Genomic DNA, 23708 nt, shown 5'->3' with positions numbered 1-23708 from the left:
CGGCTACAAATTTTTGTAGACAGGAACATAATGATGGTGTAGTAAGGTACTCCCTTTATCTGCGCCTTTGCATGCCCCTGCATATATGTGGGAGACTGCATTCATCCGGACTTCGGAACGGACATCTGTCATTTACCTACTCAGAGGCGGCGTTTCCGCCTTCAAAATGTCAGCATTGTGGATTCTCAGGTAAAGAGCAAGACAAACGGGAGTGCGCAACCGACATGTGGATGCACACTGAGACCAACACGGCAGGTCCTTGGGCTCTGAAGGATCAGCGACCTCGAAGGATGACGGTGTGGAGATAAGGTTGGCTGGGCAGGAGCAGTCGACGCACGTGGAAAACATCTAAGCGAATCATCCAATCGATAAGATGCCGCCGAGCACATCGTTTGAAGGACGACGGAGGGACGTCGCGCCGCAGCCACAACCGGAAGATCACAAAGGGATTGCGATATTCAAGGACGACATCAAATCTGCTGCTCATCAAACAAACCTTCGTATCCACACTTTGAGTTTTCAGCAGATGTGCAAGAACGCGAAAGACAATTCACTGCTCTGCCATTTTCCCTAGCAGGGAAGCGCTGCGCTAATCCCTGTACGGAATCGTGTGAAACACGGCGCGTTGATGTTTCCTCCGTGCTTGGCTGGCGAAGTCCTAATCAGACCAACGCTCTCGGACAAGGCCACTTCGAGCCGCCACGGTGAAACATTCATGACCTGCAGGCCAATGTGAATACTGAATCACATTGGCTGAGCTCTGTCAGGGGAAACATTCCTGCGCCATGATTACGGCATGCGGGTCGCATAACAGCTTCCAGGTGTGAATCTCATCCTACCGGAGCGGAAACGCAGGTGAGTCCACTGGGCGCCTTGGTAAGAAGACCAAAGGTCATTTGAAGGCGGCTTAAAAAGCCAGATTCCGCCTGTTGTGGAAGAGGCATCACTCTCAGTGACACACCAACTCTCGTGACAAGCAAGCCTTTGTCGATATTCCTTCTATATCCACTCCTTTTGTGATCGAAAACGCAGGATCGTCTTTCTTCTTTTCATCCCTTCCCTCTTTGGGCGCCATTGTTGCTGCTTCAGGACCACTCTCGAACTTCACGAACAGTATTCACACGATTTTGAAGAGTGTCAACTAATCAAGCCGTGCCATCATCACTGCACAAAGCTCTTCGACTTTTGCTCGACTTAAGTTCTTCCCAGTCTTTCGCTTGATACCCACAAAACGCTCTACGGCTTCACTCTTTTAAAACGACATACCCACGATGTACACGAAATGCATTTCGCTACTCGCCCTGGCTGGCGCAGCACAAGCGCATATGTCGCTCTGGTACCCTGGACCTCTGGGTGGTACTAAGGAGGCTAACAAAGCTTCCACTGACGTCGACCCGGAGCTCAACTTCCCTCTCGGTTGCTGCGATAGCGAAGGCAAGCCCACTGCTCCTAGCCCTGGTGTCTGCCGTGGTCACCTCGACCTCTTCGACACTGAGGATGCCCAAGTCACATGGCAGCCAGGTCAGGATGCCTACTTCCAGCTCTCTGACTACACTTACACTGCCGACGCACCTGGTGGCACTCACTATGGTGGCTCTTGCCAGGTCGGCTTCTCTACCGACCGCGGCGAGACCTGGAAGGTCGCAGCTTCCTACAACGGCAACTGCCCTCTTCGTGGTGAGGATGGCTCACCTGAAGTGCAGACATTCGACTTCAAGGTTCCCACTGGCATGCCTGAGGGCAAGGCTCTCTTCGCCTGGGTCTGGTTGAACCGTAGCTATGCCCAACCTTATGGCAGTGTAAACATTGCTAACTATTACACAGGAGAACACGAGTCATTCATGAACTGCGCAGCTGTTCAGATCGGCGAAGGCTCTGGTAACACCACGACTCCCACCAACCCTGCTGCACCCTCCGTCTCGGCGACCAAGCCCACCAAGCCTTCTAGCTCAGCATACCAGCCCACTCAGCCCGATGACAAGGACCAGTACTCAGTAGCACCCGCGCCAACCTCAACTCGCGCTGTTAGCCGTCCTTCCTACCCTACTGCATCTGCTTCGCCATCTCAGCCTGACGACGAGGAGTCCACTGAGGAACCGTCCTACGATGCTCCCCCTGAGGATAATTCTGAGAACACTGAGGACTCTTCTGACGAGGAGGACTCCAACAACGACTACGAAGAGACCGACAACAAGTGGTCCGGAAGCCCTGGCCGCTGGAACTCTCGCCGCCACCAGACTGTCAAGTATAAGATGATCGACGAGCACAAGTGCAAGATCGACACTGTGGCCAAGCGTGCTGAGTGCAACTGCAATGCGTCCAGCGGTTGCTCAGCTCAGAAGCGAGCGCTTACTGAACGCAAGGCTCTTCGCATGGCCCGCCGCGATGCTCTCAAGAAGCGCGCCGATGCTTGCGCCTGGGATTCTGCCCCTTCCATGGTAGTCTCCTACTACACTGTCGACGCTGCATGTGCGCCCAACGCTAAGATGAACGTCCCTGAGTCCGACACGTTCGAGATCGGCTGGAACGAGTCCTGCGGTGTCGTCGAGGGCGACGGCGAGTTCCCCATCAAGGACATGGACTGCAATATGTTTAGCTAGATGCTGACACAAACTAACACTTTGCGCATGATTTCTTTCTACTACATACCCCTTCTTCTTTCAATTCTCTTGTTCACACACTTTGGGCACGGTCCCACCCATTTCTTTTCGACGTCAGGTGGTCGCACAAAGCACCCAGTTACCGGTCACTTTCTGCATCTGTCACCTGCCAAAGAGGTAGTGACACGAACTGCGGGTGCGTTTGCCCTACAGCTCGACACTTTGGTTTGACACCGGGGAAGAAGGGTTGTGGTTCCTTTTGGTTGCATTTACTGGGTACATCGATCACGTCTCTCATTATCTCATGATGATTGGGCATGGTTACAAGGAAAACTATCTCTAGATACACATGAACAGGCAACATTGCTATGACACAACTTAAACCTTCATGTCTCCACCCTCAAACATTGTCGTGTCTCACGGGCACATCACCTTTGAACGACTAATATGATTTTCCCCAACACGCATTTAGAACACGTCATTATCACGCATTGCGTAAGTGAATGGTGGGTTAATTATTCATTCATTTGCTAATGGAGCCGCCACCCAAGGCAGCGGGCCCTATCGAGAGCGCTCTATTGCAAAGTCGTTACGTCGTAAGATGTCCAGCCTTTAAGAAGCCTGTCCGCCCTTGCGGCCGGCCTCCTTGGCCTTCTCGGAGCCAGGCTCGAAGCTGCCAGACGAGGCCTTTCCACCTTGAGAAGCGATCTCGCGCTTTGTAAGGTCAGTACAGATTAAGGCAATCCAAGTTTGGAGGATTACATACCTGCTTGTCGGCATCCATGGAAGCGAAGCCGCCGTTGTGAGATGCCTGACCACCCTTCGAGGCAATGTTCTGAACCTCCTCCTTAGGGCGGTTGGCGAAGTTTCCGGGGTTTCCGTTGTCGGCCATTGTGATGTTGTTTATTGATATGCGTTTGGATGCTGAAAGGCGTTGGGAGATGAGTTGTAGAGGCTGTTGGATGCTGTGTTGATGCCCTTAAATGGAGGGTTACTGTACACTTTATATGCTGTCAGACCCTCCACGGACTGGAACCTGTCATCACAATACACCCATCAAAATGACAACATTGATGTCAACAACCCCTTTGTCCTCAGGCACCTTCCCTACCACCCTGCATCATCATCAGCTCACACCGGGTCCGTGTTCCCCACATCGGCGCTGTCACAAAGCGATCCGACGCAGGTCGCGATCTTGACATGACATCTAGCGGATCGCATCTGCGAATCTCATCGCATCGTGCAGCGGGAGCTAGGGCATCATGAAAGAGGCTTGCAGGATGGGGAGAGTGATGTGTGGGGTGTTGATGTAGAAAGGAGTGTGTTGGCGTCATGGGAAATTGAAAGGAGGCTAGTCCTGTTCCTGTCTGCCACTTGGTTGAACGTCACGGGATGACGTGAGAGCATGGACGCGATGACGCGACGAGAGAAGGACCGAGCCTATTGTGGTTTCTATGGACAAGGAAACATGAAGTTGAGAAGTTTGGTATCGAAGGGTTGTTATTGTGACTGCATGTTCACGACATTGCGCTCCGCTGGCGTCATGAACAGGGTGTCGGAGGGAGTGAAGATATCCACCGATTGCCATCTGTTTGCTAGCGGTCTGCTGCACTGATTGTCCAGCTCATTTGGTTAGCTCGGTTTGCTTCCCCACCCCTTCACTGCTATTCCCTTCTACTATATTATCTTGATCAATTCCTGCCAATAGCTCTTGAGATCAATCAAAATCTAAACCCTTCAACACAGGGAGATACTCATGATTGCGCCTGCACGACCTTGAAACCTCAATCCTGAGGATTAACACACTCACCTTTTCCGAGGGACCTCCTGAGGATGACAAAACTATGTAGTTCGCGAGCTCTCGTTTTTAATTCGGGGCGACTGGACCTATGCTGTCAGCATTGAGCAAGCCGTCCGGGCATTCCTATCAATGCCCGCCTTCCCACAACTCTCAACACAACAAACGCGCTCTCCAAAATCACCAATAACAACGCTTCTCCCATCCTTCTTGATACCAGTATACCGTATTAACGACCCAGCACGTGGCAGCCCATCCTCACCAAGCCAAAGTGGGCTGCCAGTGTCATACTCAACCAGCCAGTGCTCCGCAGTCAAGCAGAATCGCCCAACATGCAGACAAGAGCAGTGAATGTCCTCTGGGATCTTGTCAGCTTCGACGTGAAAAGAAATACTCTCTTTCAGAGTATGAAGCTCGTCGGCGCGAAATGTGGGGATGCCGGTCATTGAGACGGGTGCTACGAGGGCTGTTAGTGTGAGCGTCTCTTCATTTGGAAGCTTCATAACGATGCTCGTGTCGACCTTCTTTGATCGTGAGTAGCGGTATTGGGTACCATAGAGATGCATGGTCTGCGTCTCTGGATTTGTAGCTGTGTTGTGTGAAGTTGTAGTTGATTGTTGCTGCCCTGTGTACTGGGATGGAGGTTTTTGATGATCTTATGAATTGTGCATTGTGCCAAATCTTAGCTAGCACGATGCTTGTTCGTGAATAGTGTACTACTGTCAATACGGGTCCGCACCAGAAGAATTGTGTTGTAGTGTCAGCTAAGTAGAAAGATTGGTTCGAGAACATGCCCACAACTATACAGACTCCGTGTCAAGAAAGATAGGACATTGGCCGGCGCCAGACTACAATTCTGCTTTCTGTGTTTTTTTGTGGCTTGTCGAGCGAGCAAATGAAAACAATCACACTTACGAACAAACATCTCTCCCCAATCCACTGTATACCTCAACGCTCAACACACACCATCCTCGCACCTTTCTTTCCAAAGCAAGCAACACCTTTCCCATCTCTCATCACCCTCCCGCAATACACATGCCCCTCACAATCCTCCCTCTTACAGCTCCACCTCCTAACATCACCACCCTTCTCAAGCACATAGCACCCCCCTTCACACTTGTGTCCATCATAAACGTGCTCGCAGCGCATATCTGCCGGAAACCATGCGCTGATGATCTTAACGGTCTTTGGTGCCATATCGTCGAGGTGGCGCAGCTCGAAGCAGTCGTAATTGGGGTTTGCGGGATTGTAGTCGGATGGGCGGATGGTATATGTTGTGCCGACATTCTGGGCCTTGGAGGGGCCTGGGCGGGTGAAGATGGCTGGTAGCCAGCGAGGTGGTGGTCTTGGTGGACAGAGAACTGTCAGTGTGTATTTCGTGGTGTGTGGCTCCGTCTCGCCCAGCATATCAAAGTAAGGCCCCATCATGCTTGCAATGTGGCAATTATGTTGCTGGAGGCTGCCGTATCGTTGGTCGGCTCGGTGGCTGATTGCTTGTAAAAATTCTGAGTTCCTGAACGCAAGCTCGCGACGTGTGAGAGCTTATTGTAAGCAGGGGCAATAGCGCGCTCCGCACATTGCACCTGCACTGTGAAAATGAGAGAAGTGGCGCAGTCGGTGTGAGAGTGAGACAAAGACATTGACAGCTTGAACATGTGTGTGAAAGACAAACGGGTATTGATCTGGAACAAGCAAGCGGACGAACAAATAACGAGTGGGTTTCACACAATGTCCACGTATCTTCTCATGCCAACGTACATTGATTACAGTCTTAAACCTGCAAGTGTTGTGCAAAGCGTAGTCGTACAAATAGAATATTGGTGTACACTGGCTGGTCCACCCTAGACAAAGAAGGCTGCAGCAGCGCCCATTCCCGCCAAAACAGGTGCTATCGAACGCATCGGAGAAGCTGCGCCCGTGGCCTGGGGGGCTCCAGAACTGCCAGAGCTTCCAGCACTGGAAGTTCCCGATGCAGCTGTCGACTGTGCATCACTTCCGGTAGGTGTAGCGGCCGCCGAAGCGCTGAGCTTCTCCGTTCCAGCTGTGATGACGAGTTTGTAGTTGTTCAAGAAAAACTGCTCGTCGCCGCTCATAGTCACCGTGCTCTGTGGGAAGTCGCTGGGGCCGATTTGACTGGTGCAAGAACCCGTTACGGAGGAGCAGTGAGATGCCAGGATGCTGTTCTCCGCTTCTCGGTCTCGTGTGGTCGCGGTGCAAGTTGGGACCGCATTGCCGTTCTCCCGTGTGCATGCAAGATTCACAGTCACTGCGAAGTCACTTCCTGCGTCGGTTGCGGTTGCCTCGTAAGCCACATAGGTTGTGCCACCTACGGTCACAAGGTCGGGCCCGTTTCCATAGTATTCGGTCTCGATAGCATCTCCGTCGAAGGCCAATGAGAGGGTGGTGCGATCGTCTTGCAGAGAGACAACCGATGCAACGAAACTCTGGTTCGCATTCGCAGCTCCGGGTAACCAAATGGATGTAGTCAATTGAGCTGTTGCGACTGATGCAAGTAGAGTAGTCGTAAGAAGTCGAGACATGGCTAGAAAGTCAGGAAGATATCTTGTCAATTGTGATGGCTTGCAAAAGAGACAGAATGGACGGTGTTGAGTTTGGCACAACGAGGAATCGCCTTGAGTGGGTGCGAGACGTTGCAAGCTCAGCTCAATGGAAGGGGCATCATGACTTACATATCCAGTCGTTAGGCTAGCGGCGCACGGCTGTCCAGCACATCTTGCAGACAGGATGAGCCGCACAGGGCGCCAATGGCTGAAATGCGGAAAGCTGGCAGAATCAGCAGCCGATGCAGCGTAGTCGCGTCTTGGTCTGGCCATTGGTACTTGGCAAATGATTGCCGGTTTTATTTGTGTTTCCACTCCATGTTCTTTGATTGGGTACAGTCGCCTGCCAGTATTTCTGAAACAGCACAGCCTTGGGCGCCTGACTTAAAGGCACGAGTCGACGCAAGCAACTTGAGTGTTCATAAAGCATTCGAGGGGAATTGGGAATGGTAGAGGCATCGAGAGATAAACACAGAGCCGATGCGACATTTTATGAGGCTGGAGAGATTCGGGCGACTATCGCGCACAGCATGCAGCAATCTGCTGCGCATAAGGCTGGCGAGCGTCGACGCAAAAAGTCCGTAAACACGGGTGAGCGGTACCGCGAGATAAGTTCGTGACGGGATTTGAAGGCTGCCAGAGTTGCTACCGCGCTAATGACGTAAGTGGTAAGCGTTATGCTCAAAGCTTCCAGCCGCATTTCCCCCAACCCTGCCTCCCTAAACCTATGAAGCAAAATTTAACTTTGTAAGTCCGATCTGTACAATCTTGGCCATGAAGAAGGATAATCTTCATGTACACGAAGCGGACTAACAAAAGTCACAAGCGCAGTGCATGAGCAGTGCAGCAAATGCTGTGTATTGATTCAGATTTCGAGGTGGGTATCAAAGCGCAAAACACAAAAACTTAACAACTACAGTGTCGCTCGTACGCACGGGATATGTGTCCTCCCTTTCCTCCTTCTCGCTGCCAACTCTCGTCACACAGCTGCCCTTGTCTCCGCACTCTGATCCTAAGTTCCTTACTTGTCTTCTCCATCCTACCTCTCTGGTGTGCCTTTTGTCGACAATAATCGTGACTTGTACAGTTATCAACTCTCAAGTTCTGTCGTAATGGTCGGATGCTTTAAGATGCTCCTTCAGGCGTTGTCGCTGGGGTCGCGGTACAGGTGAGTGCCACGGCGCATACCGCTCGCGAAGTTGTAGTCGTCGTCGTCATTGTCGCGAGCGCGGAGGAGCTCCTTCGACCAACCCTGGAAGGGCTTCTTGAGTGCTGACATGAAGCCATGCGACCGCTGAGTAGCCTGACGGGTCTGCTCTCCGGACATAGTGATGGAGGAACTGCGAGAGGAGTATGGTGATGGAGTCGACATGGTTGATGATGAGAGATGATGATATTGTTGTTGTAGGTTGATGGTATTGCTGATACAGCTGGGCCAAATGACTGTAAAGGCTGAACGATCAACAAAGCGTATAGTGAGTGCTTGCTTGAAATGCTTGAGATGTTTGTATACTGGAGCCACACTTTAATGCGAGATACCTAACAACTATATACTCGCACCAAAAAAGTGGGTCGCCTCGCTATCCCAACAACATTCACACCGAGTCATCGCCGAGCGGCTTCATACACTATGCTGCTGCACCAACATGACGCCAAGACGAAAACGTGCAAAACCTGTAAAAAGCATTGCATTTTTTGCTCGACTAGAGCTGTCATCGTCCTGATTTGTGCATTAATGCTGCAAACTTGCTGATTGGTGCGTGGCAAAAGGGAATGATTCGGAAACTCGGGGTTGCTCGGCGAGTGGAGATTCGGGAGAGGTCGGAAAACGTGGTATGATTGCAAGAATACCATGACTTTTACATATTATATGGAATGTTGAAAAAAGTGGAAATTGGTTGAATACCTCCTCGAGTACTACTGGGCGGTCCAATCAGACAATCCTCCAGACCCTGTCCACCAATCTACTCGCAGACCTCAAACATGGAAACCCTCAAACACCCAAATACCTCCCACAAACACAACTCCACGAACTGTCGTCCTTCACAGATAGCTGACTCCCCCTGGGTAGACCCAATGCACATATCCTCCGTCCCAACCACAGCCTCATCGATGCGAAAAACCAGGTCATCTCCGTCTTCCTCTTCACAATAATTCTCTTCTGAGAAGCTCCAAGACTTGCTCAAATGCCTCTTCAATTTTCTAGGAGTGATTTTCAAAACCCTTGCGGACAGCAAGAAAACTCCTGCACATCGGATAAGAATATTCCGAACCTCCATATCCTCTTTCAAGACTTTCCAAGAAGGCATTGGGCATGGAAGGTATAGCCACAAACTATCTTGCACACTGCTTCGATGGTGTGTTCGGTGCAGATTGGGCATGTGTCGTCATTGAAGCGGAAGTGCCATGGCACTTGGCTCTAAAGCCATTTTACGTCGGGACCGGAGGGAAGAGAAGGCATTTTAATTCCCTTGATGACTCTTCGCTTGTTAAACCACGGATGTGGAAAATGCGAACCACTGCAGAAATAATTCGAGGATAACATCATGTTTGATGATTTCCATGGTACGCTTCCTGTAAGCCTATATCCAACAGCATCATCTATCCAACAGCATCATCTATCCAACAGCATCATCTATCCAACAGCATCATCTATCGCAACAGTATCGACATCCCAAATATATCCGACTCACTCCAGCCTATAACGTCGGTTTTTCTACTATGATAGTGTTTTCGGTGTGGAGGTACACAAAAATGTGCACAAATACACCGCGCGTCCCTTGAGGTAGCCTGGAGGCATCCAGGATCACGACGTGAGATCCCGCTTCGGCGCATTACCGTCTGCTGTTCCCGTACCATACTTCCTCACGTGCTCTTGCGCCGCATCTTCATCCGCTTTAAACTCTTTCAATTCAGGCATCTAGATGTTTGACCACATTGTTCGCTTGCCATTTCTTGAATGAGAAGCCCAGGCCCTCGTGGCTACAGTCCTTCTCATTCGCCTGATCTTTGTGATACTTAATCTGCATAAACTCGCTGTCTCTGGTCGCCAGGTCTAGGCTCAAGCTCACGAGGCCTGTGATTGTGGCTGTCTTGGGGATGCCCCTGAATGCTCACGACTGCTTGTTCTTGAATTGAATAAGGTCATCGTCGGATCGAATGACTTCGTAGCTTTCGTTGGTGGAGGCCTTGAAGAGCTTGGGGAGCGCGAATTGTTGCCCGGCCATCTTGTAGCGGTCATTGGCGTACACGAATTGGTCGTCATAGACATAGTCGGGTGTATAGCGTTTCACGTGCTCGACGGCTGGCAGGCAGCTGTAGAGTGCAATGATCTGAGATTGTGTCAGTAAAAGTGACAGGCTCGGCGCTTTCAAAGTATATACATCATCGACAAGCCTCTGCCTCGCCGGGCTTAACTTAATGCTCTTCGAAGGATTTGGTTCGGCTAGCCGGCATGACGCACGCGGGGATCGCAAGGGGAAAAGCATAACACGTGAGATTGGAAAGCAGACACACTTGAGAAGTAACTCGCATTACTATCTACACTACACATTCGAGTAAAGACATTATTGTCGCCATTCACCCAACACCAACTTACAAGCCTTGATGCCAGCCGTCTCTACCACGACAGCCACATCATCACCTTTGAATTACCCCGTCGAGAACTGAAAATGCTCCATGGCTAGGCCATGCCCCCAAAGAAGTGAAACCTTGTGTAAGGAGTGTATGTGTGTACAACCCATCTATGCCAGGCGCGATATTGTCATTATACGGGTCTTTAAAAGGTAGTGTGTATGAAAGGAGAGTGAAGAATGTTAGAAGTGAAAACCCAGATGCAAAAGTTTATGCCAAGACGGCGAAAGCAACAGCACCAGCGACGAAAGCGCCGAAGGCCTTGTTGGAGCTCGCGGCACCAGTGTACTGCGGGGGAGCAGAAGTAGTAGCAGCAGGGCTGGAGGGAGCCGGGGTGGACTTGCTGGGGACCGGCGCAGGCTTGCTCGCGCTGGGAGTGGGAGTCAAAGCAGGGTAGGTCGAAGCAGGAGGGGCTGGAGGAGGAACGACCGGAGTGGACGCAGGAGGAGCTGGCTTGCTACTGTGAACAGCAGGAGTCGATTCAGAAGGAGCAGGGTGAGTCTCCGGAGGAGGAGCTGGCTTGCTGCTGGGAACGACAGGAGTCGATTCAGGAGGAGCAGGGTGAGTCTCCGGAGGAGGAGCTGGCTTGCTGCTGGGAACGACAGGAGTCGATTCAGGAGGAGCAGGGTGAGTCTCCGGAGGAGGAGCTGGCTTGCTGCTGGGAACGACAGGAGTCGATTCAGGAGGAGCAGGGTGAGTCTCTGGAGGAGGAGCTGGCTTGCTGCTGGGAACGACAGGAGTCGATTCAGGAGGAGCAGGGTGAGTCTCTGGAGGAGGAGCTGGCTTACTGCTGGGGACAACGGGAGTGGAAGCAGGAGGCGCGGGCTTGCTGCTGGGCACAACAGGAGTCGAAGCTGGGTAGGTGGGCACAACCGGCTTGCTGCTTGAGGGAGGAGCAGGCTTGGTCTCGCTCGACTTAGGAGGCACAGGATAAATTGTGGTGGGCTTGGGAGGAGGAGGAGTCTTGGAGTCCGAAGGGCAAGGAATAGTGGTGTTGTGGTAGATAGTGGTCGGCTTAGGAGGAGCAGGAGGGTAGTAGTCGCTGCTCTTGGGCGGGACAGGTGGGTAGTAAGTCGAAGACTCAGGGCAAGGAATGGTGGTGTTGTGATAGATAGTGGTCGGCTTAGGAGCAGGAGGGTAGTAGTCACTGCTCTTGGGAGGGATAGGTGGGTAGTAAGTCGAAGACTCAGGGCAAGGAATCGAGGACGACTTGGGAGGGACGGGGTAAACCGTGGTGGGCTTAGGAGGAACGGGGACGTAGCCAGTCGACTTGGGAGGGACCGGGTAGTAGTCAGAAGACTTAGGGGGGACCGGATAGTACTTCGAAGAGCTGGGAGGAGGGGGGTAGTGCTTGTCGTCCGAAGTCTTGGGAGGAGGGTGAGGGTAGTACTGCGAGCTGCTCTCGGGGCAAGGAGTGCTTGTCTCCTTGGGAGGCGCAGGGGGGTAGTACTTGTCGCCCGACTTGGGAGGAGCGGGGTGGTACTCGCTCGACTTGGGAGGGACGGGGTAGTAGTCGCTCGACTTAGGAGGGACTGGGTAGACGGTTGTGGGCTTAGGAGGAGGCGCAGGGTAGTAGTCGCTCGACTTAGGAGGAGCAGGAGGGTAGTAGTCCGAGGACTTGGGAGGTGGGTGAGGGTACTCAATCGATGACTCGGGGCAAGGAGTCGTGGATGGCTTCCATGGTGGGTACTCCTTGTCCTCAGAGGTGGGCTTAGGAGGGTAGACAGGGTAGCTCTTTACGTCCGAAATGGGCCTAGGAGGATACTTGTCATCCTCAGACTTGGGAGGGTAAGGTGGGTAGCCCTCAGAGTATGAAGGAGTCGGGCAAGATCCGGGGTGAGCCGGGTTGCAGCCTCCAGGGATGGATGTCGGCTTGGGAGGATGAGGCTTCTCCTCAGACTTGATGGGGTAGGGTGTGTAGTGCTTGTCCTCGTTCGAAGACTTGTTAGGAATCGGGGGGTACCAGACCTCCGAAGTAGGCTTGGGAGGGTAAGGCTTCTCCTCAGACTTGATGGGGTAGGGTGTGTAGTGCTTGTCCTCGTTCGAAGACTTGTTAGGAATCGGGGGGTACCAGACCTCCGAAGTAGGCTTGGGAGGGTGGGGCTTCTCCTCAGACTTGATGGGGTAGGGTGTGTAGTGCTTGTCCTCGTTCGAAGACTTGTTAGGAATCGGGGGGTACCAGACCTCCGAAGTAGGCTTGGGAGGGTGGGGCTTCTCCTCAGACTTGATGGGGTAGGGTGTGTAGTGCTTGTCCTCGTTCGAAGACTTGTTAGGAATCGGGGGGTACCAGACCTCCGAAGTAGGCTTGGGAGGGTAAGGCTTCTCCTCAGACTTTGTGTGGTAAGCCGGCGCGGGCTTGTAGTAGTCCTGTATCCATTAGCGTCCAGTGCTGCTATCTTGAGGCTCTACTGGTATTTACGGGAGTCGAGGCAGGATAGCCGTAGTCATCCTTGTACTCCGCGAATGGGGCAGCGACAGCCGCGCCCATGAGGGCGAATAATGTGGTAGTGACCTTCATCCTGTTGCCAGTGACGGTTGGTCCAGTGCTCGAACGAGTGAGGCACGGGTGGTGAACGAAAGTAAATGTGCAACCGTAGAGAGCGAGTTACAGCTGTTGCTGGAACGACCTTTTATGGCTGATGGGAAACAGGTCAATTCGAGAGGGGGAGTCGATCCTAATATGCATCTTCTGGGTGAGCCACTAAACACTCACCCACCCTTCTGGAGCTCCATGCAGCTCGAACGACGGTTAAGGTTGCATACGCTAGGTAACGGGGTGGAGAAGACTCCGACTTCGTTCCTTGATAGTCCCTGGGGCTGGTGATGCTGGTGATGACCTGCATCTTCCTCCACCGACGGCAAGTTCTCGTAAGAGTGGGTCTCGTGGTATGTGGGTGAGAGCACGCTCGCTCGAAAAGGCAAGCACAATGCAGCCGAGCTTGGGATATGATAGGTCAATTGCCCTAGCAACTCGTAAAACCAACTTTTGATAAAGCCAATCATCAAGCCGGAAGGTATCGGCATGCATGCAGCAGTCAGGGGATGCTGGTGCGTACTGGGACGTGATGAGATGTAAGCCATCGAGCGAACACCATCTTGCCTCTCATGCTGACCATTCTGCAAAGATATGGCAGGGCTCATAGATTGCAGGCATAATTTGCTCTGCACCATGGAACGCACACTTGCCACCTCATAATTGCTATTTTAGAAGGGTTCTCGCACCGTGGTTGCTGATATTGATTATGGTGGGGACGTTGGGTCGTGTTTCTTCTCCTGCACTAGTGTGAGCCCTATCAGCAAGTACCCGTACTAGAGCCTTTGAAAAGCCAAGCTATGATATAACCACAGCCAAAGTCACGATCGGCCATCTGGGTGTCCAAGAAGCGTGCACTGCCGTTGCTGAACCGAGGGTATTCACCAGTTTCGAAAAGCTTGGTGTCTATCAATAGCAGCACCTTAGGATGAGGCCGATCCGGTGGATAGGATTTACCGCGCTATGTGCGTTCAACAGTTATGAGAGGTATCGCGCTCCAGCAAGTATTGCGGAGGTTATCGATAGCAGCCTGACGGTGTATTTTCTTACACTCACGAGGCTCTTTTGGCCAAGTGTGTCACCAAAGCCTCCCGATCATAACGTGCTGTCGATGGGGAGAAACTTTTTCGTTCTAGAGCAAAACGTGCATGAGCGGGCTGGTTGCTATCGCGATGGCGGAAAGCCGTTGTCTGCGGCTCAAGTCCTTGGTCAACCCAGCCGATCGCTGGCAGGCATTAATATCGAAAGTTCGGGAGGTCCTGCGCCATGCAGCATCGTGGCTGGGACCCCTAGCAAGAGGTTGGGTATGGATACGACTGCGTGCTCTTGCATTGTCTATTCCGTCCAGCATATCATGACTTCACCAGCAACAGTGAATTGCGATTTGCAGTTCATGTGAAGATTTTTGGTCTGCCAGTGCAGACTTTGAACGCGCGTCGGCACGTTTGTGCCTGGTGTTCCTGCGCAGGACTTGCAGAAGCTTCCGGTGCAATTCTGTTAGGCCAAGTTGATCTCACTCTTATCGCGTGAGCGCCCCTCTCGCAACGGACAGCAAGCGAGCTGCTGTGAAACGCGAACTCAAAAACTGCACTTGTCTCCTAGGCTGAATGGCTTTTCTCTGTGCTTGCCAATTAGATAGCAGAACAATGTCGCCCCGGGAACTTCGAGACCACGAGATGTTGTGCACTCAACACACGGGTTGATCCCGCCCCCGCAGGCGCGTTGTGGGGTGGATTTTGTTGACTTGATTCTTCGTGGGGAGCTCAGGATATCTAGGTCGTCATCCTCATCCGCAACCAGAAAACCCATTTACGATCGCACATCGTGACGTGCCTGTATTGTCGACGAGTTATGCAAGTGATGCGTATTCGCACAGTCACGATGTCAATCGCCCAGAAGATGAATTGCACCTTTGGGGCCTTTGTTGCATTGCACCCTTCGACCTCTCATTTCAAAAGTTTCTCGCGCAGGGTGAACTTGCCTGGAAACTTCTCTGTGGGAGCCTTGCTCGCATTACTGCATCATGATGCAATGCTGTTTATGAAGTATTGAAGCGCCGTTTCGGTGCGTGTCCGTTATCGATAGCGTTTGATCGTGCATGGGTCCACCGGGGATGTTGTGTGTTCGAGGTTAGAACTTGGGTAAGATTGTCCGACAACGGCAAGGCACCTCGTGTTGTTGACAGCGCAGGATCAACAAGGGAGAAACGATTGATGCCAGACTGCGAAGGTCGCATGCATTCCTAATGAAATTTGAGCTGGGATAAGAGCAGCGCTGTAAAAGTCGTTCAATCATCGTCATCGCTGTCGGTAAAGTCGCCGTCCCACCCTTCGTCGTATTCCTCAGCAACCACTTGCAGGCCGTTGCAAAGCGCTTCTCTTTCGTCGACTGCCACTAATCGCTTCACAATCTGCTCAATTGCTCGCACTTGCTCAGCAACAGCTGTGCTCGTTGTGAGCCCAGCGTGGACAGCAAGCTTTTCTGTATGGCCGGATCCCACGTCAAAAATAGATGGATAGCTGTCGAGTACCGGAAATAGCAAGGGAGTGGTGTATCTGGAAGTTGTTAGTGCTTCCCGTATATCAATTGATAGATCGCGGTACACGCCGAACAGTTCAGCAAGATGGCAGACCGCCAAATGGCAGTACGCCAGTACATGACCACTTGATCCATGGAAAGATGAATACCCGAAGGAAACAACAGATCGGTACATACTTTTTTACTCCTGGTCCATCACCAAATTTGTCCCGAGGGTTGCGACCTGCATCATCTGACAAGCTCCAAGCCCCACGACACGCTTCGGCTCTTGCGAAGATATGCTCCTTCTTACTGCCTTTGCTCGACGCTAGCCTATAGTCTTTGGAAAACGCGTCGATGTCGAAGCTACTCAACTGGGTTTCGCTCTCGCTCGTGCGCCTTAAGGTCGTAGATCCAGCTTTCTCAGCTCTAGCGATTCCTTCCGTTGTCTTCTCAGACAAGACGTCCGGGTCGGCAATGCTCATCTCGAACTTGGCTATCCTTCGCTTCCCTGTGCTGTTGATGGTGTCCTCGATGTCTTGTAGGGTTCCGTGCCTGCCATTTGAAGTTCTCAACCGTGACGATATCGTCATGCTTTCCACGCCAGCAGCCTGTAGGGCACTCACTTGCCATGCCGAAGTTGCGTCGAAGGAAAGATAGTCTGGAACCTTAGTTGGACGGTTGGAGACTGGTATGTATACGGAAGACTGTTCAGCGAGGGGCTGAAGTGATCGTGACGAATTGACGATCTGCTGCAGGCGTTTCTCCTGTACCTTGTTAGAGGTATTTTTTATACCAAACCAGACTGGACACTTGCCCTCGGTACTGTTGTGTTTGCACCTTGGTCACCTAGGCCCCACGTCCAGATGCTGAGCTTTCCATACTCATCCCTCAACCGCTCGATCCAGCCTGATGCCCATCCACCCCAGGCATCATCGACACCAGTCATGATCTGCAAGCCTTGCAGGCCATCGCACTCTTCAACGAAAAATCTGAGATCTCTGTCCACTAGGTCCACTTCCCTTTCAAGCTTTTCGAAGAGGTCCATGCCAACGTCCCAACTCTGGAAAGGCATGAGCCTGTCATTCACATCGAATTCGGATAGCTGAACGATTGACTTAGGGTGATAGTAGACTCGGCTATAGTCGGACCAGTATTTGACAGTTGAGGTACTTAATTGAGGTGGTTCCAGGCCTGCGTCAAGGTGTTGCTGGTAGGTGGACTGTGGGATTGGTTGGGCTCGCTGTACAATAGGTTTCGATGGCCATACTCCAGTTTGATCTAGTATGCTTCTGTCATCTTCAGCCTCATACAGGGCATTGATCTTTCTCATGCTCCCAAACGCGCCCTTGAGGTCGTAGATGAGCGCTCTTGGGGTGAATGTGTCGGACCCATCAGGGGCGACTCCAGCTCGAAAGTGAATGTCATGATCGACAGCTGATTCAGGCTCGGGCGGATAGGTAAAGTAAGACTCCTGATACAAGGTCAGATCAGAAATCCTTAAAGGATTGCACAGTCTTTCGTGGGCGGGGTTAATGGATGTCTAGTATAAGATGGGACGGCCTCGTATACGAACATGACGAAGCGTGATAAGTACGCGGCCTCCCCACAGACATGCATCAAAACAGACTAAGGACAAGCCAAAGAAGTGCAAATAGACCGGACCAAAGATTTTTCAGGTCAGCAGGTGTGACAGCTTACCTGCGTGTTCCAAAAGTGAGTACCGAGATAATTGCTTTGTGAGCCGAACTGGAGGGTGACGATCTCGTGCATGGCGGCGGCGGCGAAGCTTGTGTCAAGGGACTGACAGCAGCACAACAACGACAACAGTCGAACTGCGGCAGCGAGGTATCTTGTATCGAGTATGATAGGCTTGTCAGACGGCGTGCATGCAGGTGGGCTGCTGAAATGAAGTTCTGACAATTTGACAGTTGCCCCACATGTGAGCGCACGCTCGATAATCTAGAAGAAGGCATGATGACGCGCAGCTCCACAAACACCGCAACCACGGCTTGCAACTGCCACCAGTACACGCGATACTTCCTGCTGAGTTTATTCGTTTCTACTATCGTATAGCCTTGCGCCTTTCGCTCACCTCGATATGCCTTTCTAATCTGAAGGAAAATAACTTGTGTTGGACTACCCCGCTACCTTCACTCCGGAGCTTTCGCTATTTGGTGACAACGCCAACAAAGAGCTTCTCTGCGAGAACTAGCTAGCAGACCACCTGATCCGTTCAGCTCGCTGCTGCTAATTGCAGAAGTAGCTCTTCGGTCACAAACCACTGCTTTCGAGTTTCAGTAACGTCTCGCACACGACCACGAACAGCAATATGATAAACCATCTATGACAATCTCTTGGCACCCACACAATGCTACGTACCGACAGCTCTGCGTTATGCATCCTGTAATTTCAGGCACCATGGCATATCATCTTGGCGCACACCCGGATGCTCGACAGCCGGGAGCCTCAGGCAGATGTGTACGCCTCATGCGCCAGATCGTAGCACAGATGACAATTTATGGTGACCAGTAGGACCGGTGCATAGCAACAGGACGAGACCACAACCAGGACGCAGTTGAAGATGCATATAAGCTATCGTATAAGCCGTGGTGGGTTGACTGCTCAACATCCACACTCTTTCATTCTAAGTTCGAGTCACTCTTTCAGCTACTCTCCTCCTCAACCAAGACGTCTGTGACGTCTTCCAGCCCTTTGTTTCTACTTTCAGCTCTTCAACAGTTCTTTCACAATAAATCAGCCCTTAGTCACAATGTCTACTAAGATCCTCACCACTATCCTGCTCGCAGCCGGTCTCGCAGGTACGTGGTTCCAGCCCATCATGCCTGCAAACCTCTACGATTTATTGTCACTAATACGTATGACAGCATCCAAGCCCATAGCCAGCCCTCATATCCTCCAAGATCTTGCTCGCCGCCAGGATGTACCAGCCAAAATCGACACCTGCGCGAGCTCAGGTTCCCGCATGATATCCGCTCTTGCTACCCTTGAATCTAGAGCCCAGGAGGAAGTCGTTCAGATCAACGCTGACAACTTCATTATCGTCAACATCGACGTCAACAACAAGGACAACCGGGATAGAAATGAAGACAGGGCCAAAGATGGAAAGGAGGACAACGCTCAGGACAATAAAAACGCCGATGCCAATGCAGCCCGCGAGAAGGAGGAAGACGCGGCTGCTCAACAGCTCATGCTCCAGCAAGTCAACAGAGCGCTTCTTGCCGATCAGCAAGCCAATGCTGCAAAGAATGAGGTGGACAATGTTTTACGTGCGATGGCCCTCGCGCAGAAAGAGCCACATAAGAGCACTGTCCTCTTAGTTGTGCAAGAGATTAAGATCAGCATCGAGATCGAAGTCCAAGTCGATGACGAGAAGAAAGAGAAGAGGAAGATTGATACCAGTGTGTTCAAGCAAGAAGCCATTGTAGCGAACCCGGGGCAAGCAGATACGGAGACCGTCATGGGTAGGCATCATCTATGCTCTTCTGCTGTCAACTGTTGCTAACGAGCATCGTAGTCTACGACCCCCGCACACTGACTGCTACCGACGTCCCCGCCAGCCCTGAGGCTACCGATGCCGCAAACGATACTAAGCCTGCTGAAGTACCCGCCTCGAAGACCGTCGAAGCGGTCCTCTACAATACGAGACCTACGTACACAGCGATCGCCGAAGACCCAGCGGCTATGATGCGCGCAGCCTTGGAAGCTGCCCTCGAAGACCGACAGAAATATGAGAACCGCGCAAAAGATGTGGAGTTGAACGTCGAGATTGCTGTAGAGATCAAGGTGGAGATCGAGAAGGACCACGGACAGGACAACGGACGGAATAATGGCAGGAACGACAAGGACGATGGTAAGAATGACGGAAAGAACGATGATGACCGAAACGAGGACCGCGAGCGTGAGAGGCAGGAAAAAGAACAGCAGAAACAAGACCAAGATGAGAGGGAGAGGAAGCAGGCTGACCAGCAGCAGCGAGAGCAGGAGAAGAAGCAAACTGAAGAGCAAGATAAGGCCAACAAGGACGTAGAGAAGAACCGGAACGAAGCCCAGGCAAAAGCTGAGCAGAAGGCTAAGGCTGAGCAGGAGGAGGCTCAGCGCAAAGAGAAAGCCAACGATGACGCCAACAAAGCCAAGGAGGAGCAGGACGGCATCAAGCTCACGATCGTGCAGTAGAAGATGTGCAGCAGTGCAATTGAGAGGTGAACAGGCGCTGAGCGAAGACAAGCATATCTTGACATACACTACAAACGTATACTCATTATACCAACATCCATACTAAATCCAGAGGGTATACACCTAACATGCCACAATCATTACCTTATAAACCAAGATGAGGACGCCTTTTACCCAATGCCACGAACCGTGGAAGAACAGCGCAATGCAGCGCTGATGTCGCTAAAGCAGAAGCAATCTCATGCCGTAACCCAAAACGCAGAAGCCGTGAGGCAAGTTTAGACACCACCCATAGCTACCTCATGTCCTTCCAAGAAATCCGCTTCTTCGAAGTCACTCGCATGCCCCGCCGCCAGCCTGCCTTCGTGCATTCCCACACTCTCGAAATCCATATCCATATCCACATCGCCTGCTGTCAGTCTGCCCTGCCGTCTCGACTTCGGCTGTGCGAACTGTCGTTGTGGTGGTAGACTCGGCGGCGGCGACTCTGATAACGGGCTGACAGGCACATCCTCCTCACCTCCCAGCGTGTTCGGTATGCTGAACAGGAAGTTGCTGCTCCCTAAGCGGAAGCCCGGCTTATCGTCCTCCTCGTTCCACCCCCGTTTCCCATGCGCGCGTTGAATGTCTGTCCCATGTCCTGAATCCTGACTCGAGAACGGCTGCGAGAATGCTTGTGTGGGAAGAGGGAAAGAGTTCGTGGCGCTGAAGAGATGTGGATTCGTCGTTGGTTGCTCGGCGTACCCGCCTATCTTGTTCAAGCCGCAGAAGGGCAGCAGTTCGCGCTGGTGTTGCAGTGTGGAGGCGAGTGTGTCGACGGGGATTTTCATTGCTTCGAGCGTGGGGTTAGCTTCTCGGAATGCGTTGTGTGGTTTTCGCAGAGGTGTTTGCGCGGTTGTGGGTTGCAGAGAAGGCAGAACGGTCTTCGGTGTCTTGTAGCCCTCGGGCACGGATTTGCGGACGCGCATGCCGACGGTGAGGAGCGAGGATTGGACTTGGTCGGGGAGTACAGGTGCGAGGGTTGGGTGGTGTGGTTTGGCTTGGGGGATGTGTCGGAGCCTAGGTCCTCCTCGCTGGTAGTCGTTGTCAGCGTCAGAGGAGTCGTTGTCGGAGCAGTCCTGTGCTGTGTGGAAGTAGCTCGTGATAGACGGCTGGAACTGTCTCTTCTTCCTGTGCTGCTCGGTCGCTGTGTGGTGTGAGAGCGGCATGGTAAGCAAGGGCGAGGGGTCGGCGGTAGTAATGCAGTGCTGCAGCTGCAGGCGAATATGCAGTGTTGCTTTAGGCGTAGACGTGCCGTGGTGCAGGTGGGGGACTTTCTGACCTGCACGGTTGCTGGCCGCGTGCACTGACCGGAGGGGGGCGTTGATGCCCACAGCTGCCGGGAGATGTCGAATCAGATGGAGCCGTCTATGCGCGTCGAGGATCCTCCAGCAATCATAAATTGGATCGAGGGGCGGGCGGGAAGGTCTTGACACGCCGATGCAGATGTTGGGGGATGCAGTGTGCTGAGGATCGTGAGAGCGAGGAAATGAGGGTGGAGAGGGCAGGCTGGAGGTGATTGCGCAGTCGATTGCTTTCGGATGACGGCAACGGGCGAAAAGAGGCTGCAGATCTCTCGCGGTCTTACCACGACAATCGCCGCTAGGAATTCGACGCGTTGACGAGCTTTGTCTTCTCCCACACCAGATTCACAATGTTTTGGCAGATACCGTCGTGTGATGTTGGTAGTTACTGCACGACACAGTACCGCCGGCATCTGCAGCACGTGGGAGTTATATCGAGCTGCCGCGCTACCTGTCTCACAGTGCTTCCAGAAGTCTCAACGGCTGTCCTTTCGTGTCTTTGTTTCTCCATCTGGCAAGTTCCACGACAAACAATCGCCGATTAGCACCACACGCGCTGGTTGTGTTTCAAGATACTCTATCTCAGACAACCGCCCCAGCTTGACTCAATGTGTCTCTGTCGTCATGGCTGTCGCAGGTGTTAAGTACCCACTGCTGCTGGTATCTGCTCTGATGGCAAGTGCCGAGATCTCAATGCTTTCTTCGTGTCTTGATACAATCGCTACGACAACGCGCTGCAAAGACAACAAAGACTTGTCTCGTGGAGCTTGACGAGAGACACTAAGCTCACCACGAGTCGCAGAATAGAGCCGAATGCTTACAAGTCTTGCCGTGCATTGTGTTCTATCGCGCGCCAGAACCAAGCTAAGACCCACGACTCGCGCTTGACTAAGCCTTATCACGACACAACGCTACCGTGCTTGCGGGAGCGACTGTGTCGTGCATGAGCATTGTTGCTTCCTCGATCTTCGCGCACACATCACGATCGACGCCAGGCTCGCAGGCCAGAATGAGGACACATGGCATTCTGCCCTAATGCCCATTTGGTTCTTCTCGAAGCTCCACGCGTCTCGTCGCCATACCGTGACCGCCCAGCTTACCAGCGCAGCCATGGCAAGAAGCAATATGCCCTGCACCTATGTGCATTGTAGACAGAGATGATGGTTTCGGTGACTCTGGAAGACGACCTGTATAGCATATAGCATCACCTCGCGCAACTGACAGCAGTTGTGAAAAATTAACTAAATATACGGTTTTGCCAACGTTTTCTTTCACCTACGACCATAAGACGTTGAAAACAAGTTCTCCTGCCCGACTCGCCGTCTGTCGTGGGACCGTTTTGGGGATGCTGTGATACGCCTTCCCATTCTCGGTAACCACGCCTCTGGCGAGCTAGGCTCCATCTTAACCAATTTGCTCCCTCTCTCGTCATAACGTGAACACCAAACTGGAGACAAGTTTCTGGTCTGTGAATTTTACAATATGCCGACCTCCGACATGCTGCTGACTGCGATATTTTGCCGGCGCCCACCTATAGATCGTTTCATCCGCTCGCTCCCCACTGCTCTGCCTTTACGACGAGCAAGACGCCGCAACAACTCAAGACCTCTTTCTTTGCCGCCATGATGAAAAGGAAAGCAGGCAGAGCGATCGATCTTGAGGCATTCAAGAAGCGCGCTCGACAGGAGATAGCGCCACAACCTCTCAGCTCTGAGGATATCAAGAGAGCCCTAATAAAATCCAGTCATGACTCCTACAGGTTTACAATGGAGCAATGGTCATAGTAAGCTCTACACCGCATGGTTACAAGCGAAGGAAAGATAGCTGATTGGCCGCTAAGCTTCTCGGAAAATGTCCTAGAGAAGCCGATGGCTGAGCAACGTTTTACAGAGGCACCTACGACTTTTCAGATTAAGCTTTTCCTTGAATGGTTTGCTCAATCCCGCACTGGACTCTTAGAGGACTGTATCACCGACACCACCCTCCTTAACCGCTTGAATAGTCTAAAGCGTGCCATCAAAATCCACACGCGTTACCAATACACACCATTCCAGAACCAGGAGATCATCAGCTTCGTCATGAAGGATCTTATCCCACAAGGCCTCCTATCAACAATTGCTCGCTCTAAGCCTCTAGCGCCTATCGAAGTTGCCAAAGATATTATCAGATTCCTCTTCGCTAGCGATGAGTACAAGCATCTACACCCTCGCATACGTAATCAGATAGCTTTTGCTATCCAACTTTTGCTTTTTGTTGGCGTTCGGCCTGGAGAAGTAGTTGAGTCAGATGCGTGGTATCGAACAAACGAGGGGCTACTCTACAAGGATATCGAACTTGTCCGCTCGTGGAATACTGAGCATCCTGGCTGGCGCTTTCATGTTGCGGTATCAGACTGCTGCAATATACGTTGCACATGAGCCTCAATACACACGGTTGTAACGGGTCATGTTTAGCACGTTTCAAGTCATGTATATACCGTCACCTCCTAGCTAGATATCAACACAGCGCAGTTTTCCATCGACCCGA

At 52.1% G+C, this 23708-nt stretch overlaps 13 protein-coding genes across 13 annotated transcripts; 4 read left to right on the top strand and 9 right to left on the bottom strand.

The window, feature by feature from the left end:
* The first annotated feature begins 953 nt into the window (after positions 1-953).
* Positions 954-2964, top strand: BU25DRAFT_493227 (lytic polysaccharide monooxygenase). Its single transcript, XM_033711698.1, has 2 exons — positions 954-1773; positions 1825-2964. The coding sequence occupies exons 1-2, from the start codon at positions 1272-1274 to the stop codon at positions 2598-2600; spliced, it is 1278 nt and encodes a 425-aa protein (XP_033559089.1). The 5' UTR covers positions 954-1271; the 3' UTR covers positions 2601-2964.
* Positions 2896-3907, bottom strand: BU25DRAFT_397973 (conidiation-specific protein 10). The gene is made up of 2 exons (XM_033704893.1): positions 3367-3907; positions 2896-3314 (listed from the first exon to the last, which is right to left on the bottom strand). Exons 1-2 carry the CDS (start codon positions 3490-3492, stop codon positions 3213-3215), a joined length of 228 nt encoding a protein of 75 aa, XP_033559088.1. The 5' UTR covers positions 3493-3907; the 3' UTR covers positions 2896-3212.
* A 1439-nt stretch (positions 3908-5346) lies between these two features.
* On the bottom strand, positions 5347-5823 carry BU25DRAFT_346984 (uncharacterized protein; the record flags this gene model as incomplete). Its single annotated transcript, XM_033703128.1, has 1 exon — positions 5347-5823. The coding sequence occupies one exon, from the start codon at positions 5821-5823 to the stop codon at positions 5347-5349; it is 477 nt and encodes a 158-aa protein (XP_033559087.1).
* A 209-nt stretch (positions 5824-6032) lies between these two features.
* BU25DRAFT_128226 (uncharacterized protein) lies at positions 6033-7267 on the bottom strand. The gene is made up of 2 exons (XM_033700477.1): positions 7089-7267; positions 6033-6940 (listed from the first exon to the last, which is right to left on the bottom strand). The coding sequence occupies exon 2, from the start codon at positions 6936-6938 to the stop codon at positions 6240-6242; it is 699 nt and encodes a 232-aa protein (XP_033559086.1). The 5' UTR covers positions 6939-6940; positions 7089-7267; the 3' UTR covers positions 6033-6239.
* An 830-nt stretch (positions 7268-8097) lies between these two features.
* On the bottom strand, positions 8098-8286 carry BU25DRAFT_347123 (uncharacterized protein; the record flags this gene model as incomplete). Its single annotated transcript, XM_033703136.1, has 1 exon — positions 8098-8286. The coding sequence occupies one exon, from the start codon at positions 8284-8286 to the stop codon at positions 8098-8100; it is 189 nt and encodes a 62-aa protein (XP_033559085.1).
* A 1479-nt stretch (positions 8287-9765) lies between these two features.
* BU25DRAFT_433179 (uncharacterized protein) lies at positions 9766-10447 on the bottom strand (the record flags this gene model as incomplete). The annotated part of the gene is made up of 4 exons (XM_033708758.1): positions 9766-9861; positions 9893-10019; positions 10077-10291; positions 10343-10447. The coding sequence occupies 4 exons, from the start codon at positions 10445-10447 to the stop codon at positions 9766-9768; spliced, it is 543 nt and encodes a 180-aa protein (XP_033559084.1).
* A 30-nt stretch (positions 10448-10477) lies between these two features.
* On the bottom strand, positions 10478-13110 carry BU25DRAFT_450322 (uncharacterized protein; the record flags this gene model as incomplete). Its single annotated transcript, XM_033709689.1, has 3 exons — positions 10478-12776; positions 12885-12959; positions 13012-13110. 3 exons carry the CDS (start codon positions 13108-13110, stop codon positions 10803-10805), a joined length of 2148 nt encoding a protein of 715 aa, XP_033559083.1. The 3' UTR covers positions 10478-10802.
* On the bottom strand, positions 13062-13908 carry BU25DRAFT_128205 (uncharacterized protein). Its single transcript, XM_033700476.1, has one exon. It carries the CDS (start codon positions 13761-13763, stop codon positions 13302-13304), a length of 462 nt encoding a protein of 153 aa, XP_033559082.1. The 5' UTR covers positions 13764-13908; the 3' UTR covers positions 13062-13301.
* Positions 13909-14614, top strand: BU25DRAFT_128066 (uncharacterized protein). The gene has a single exon (XM_033700474.1). The coding sequence runs from the start codon at positions 14054-14056 to the stop codon at positions 14522-14524; it is 471 nt and encodes a 156-aa protein (XP_033559081.1). The 5' UTR covers positions 13909-14053; the 3' UTR covers positions 14525-14614.
* Positions 14615-15173: 559 nt separating this feature from the next.
* BU25DRAFT_474376 (protein DML1) lies at positions 15174-17803 on the bottom strand. Its single transcript, XM_033710904.1, has 4 exons — positions 17344-17803; positions 16454-17116; positions 15841-16406; positions 15174-15680 (listed from the first exon to the last, which is right to left on the bottom strand). The coding sequence occupies exons 1-4, from the start codon at positions 17413-17415 to the stop codon at positions 15413-15415; spliced, it is 1569 nt and encodes a 522-aa protein (XP_033559080.1). The 5' UTR covers positions 17416-17803; the 3' UTR covers positions 15174-15412.
* A 493-nt stretch (positions 17804-18296) lies between these two features.
* On the top strand, positions 18297-19978 carry BU25DRAFT_128073 (uncharacterized protein). Its single transcript, XM_033700475.1, has 3 exons — positions 18297-18464; positions 18531-19127; positions 19181-19978. Exons 1-3 carry the CDS (start codon positions 18416-18418, stop codon positions 19837-19839), a joined length of 1305 nt encoding a protein of 434 aa, XP_033559079.1. The 5' UTR covers positions 18297-18415; the 3' UTR covers positions 19840-19978.
* On the bottom strand, positions 19880-21519 carry BU25DRAFT_413068 (uncharacterized protein). The gene has a single exon (XM_033706945.1). The coding sequence runs from the start codon at positions 21045-21047 to the stop codon at positions 20118-20120; it is 930 nt and encodes a 309-aa protein (XP_033559078.1). The 5' UTR covers positions 21048-21519; the 3' UTR covers positions 19880-20117.
* Positions 21520-22641: 1122 nt separating this feature from the next.
* On the top strand, positions 22642-23691 carry BU25DRAFT_413066 (uncharacterized protein). The gene is made up of 2 exons (XM_033706944.1): positions 22642-22965; positions 23023-23691. The coding sequence occupies exons 1-2, from the start codon at positions 22805-22807 to the stop codon at positions 23597-23599; spliced, it is 738 nt and encodes a 245-aa protein (XP_033559077.1). The 5' UTR covers positions 22642-22804; the 3' UTR covers positions 23600-23691.
* The last annotated feature ends 17 nt before the right edge of the window (positions 23692-23708 follow it).

The sequence above is a fragment of the Macroventuria anomochaeta genome (genome assembly GCF_010093625.1).
Source record: "Macroventuria anomochaeta strain CBS 525.71 unplaced genomic scaffold BU25scaffold_28, whole genome shotgun sequence".
NCBI classification, from domain to species: domain Eukaryota; kingdom Fungi; phylum Ascomycota; class Dothideomycetes; order Pleosporales; family Didymellaceae; genus Macroventuria; species Macroventuria anomochaeta.
This window is presented reverse-complemented; position numbering and strand designations above follow the sequence as displayed.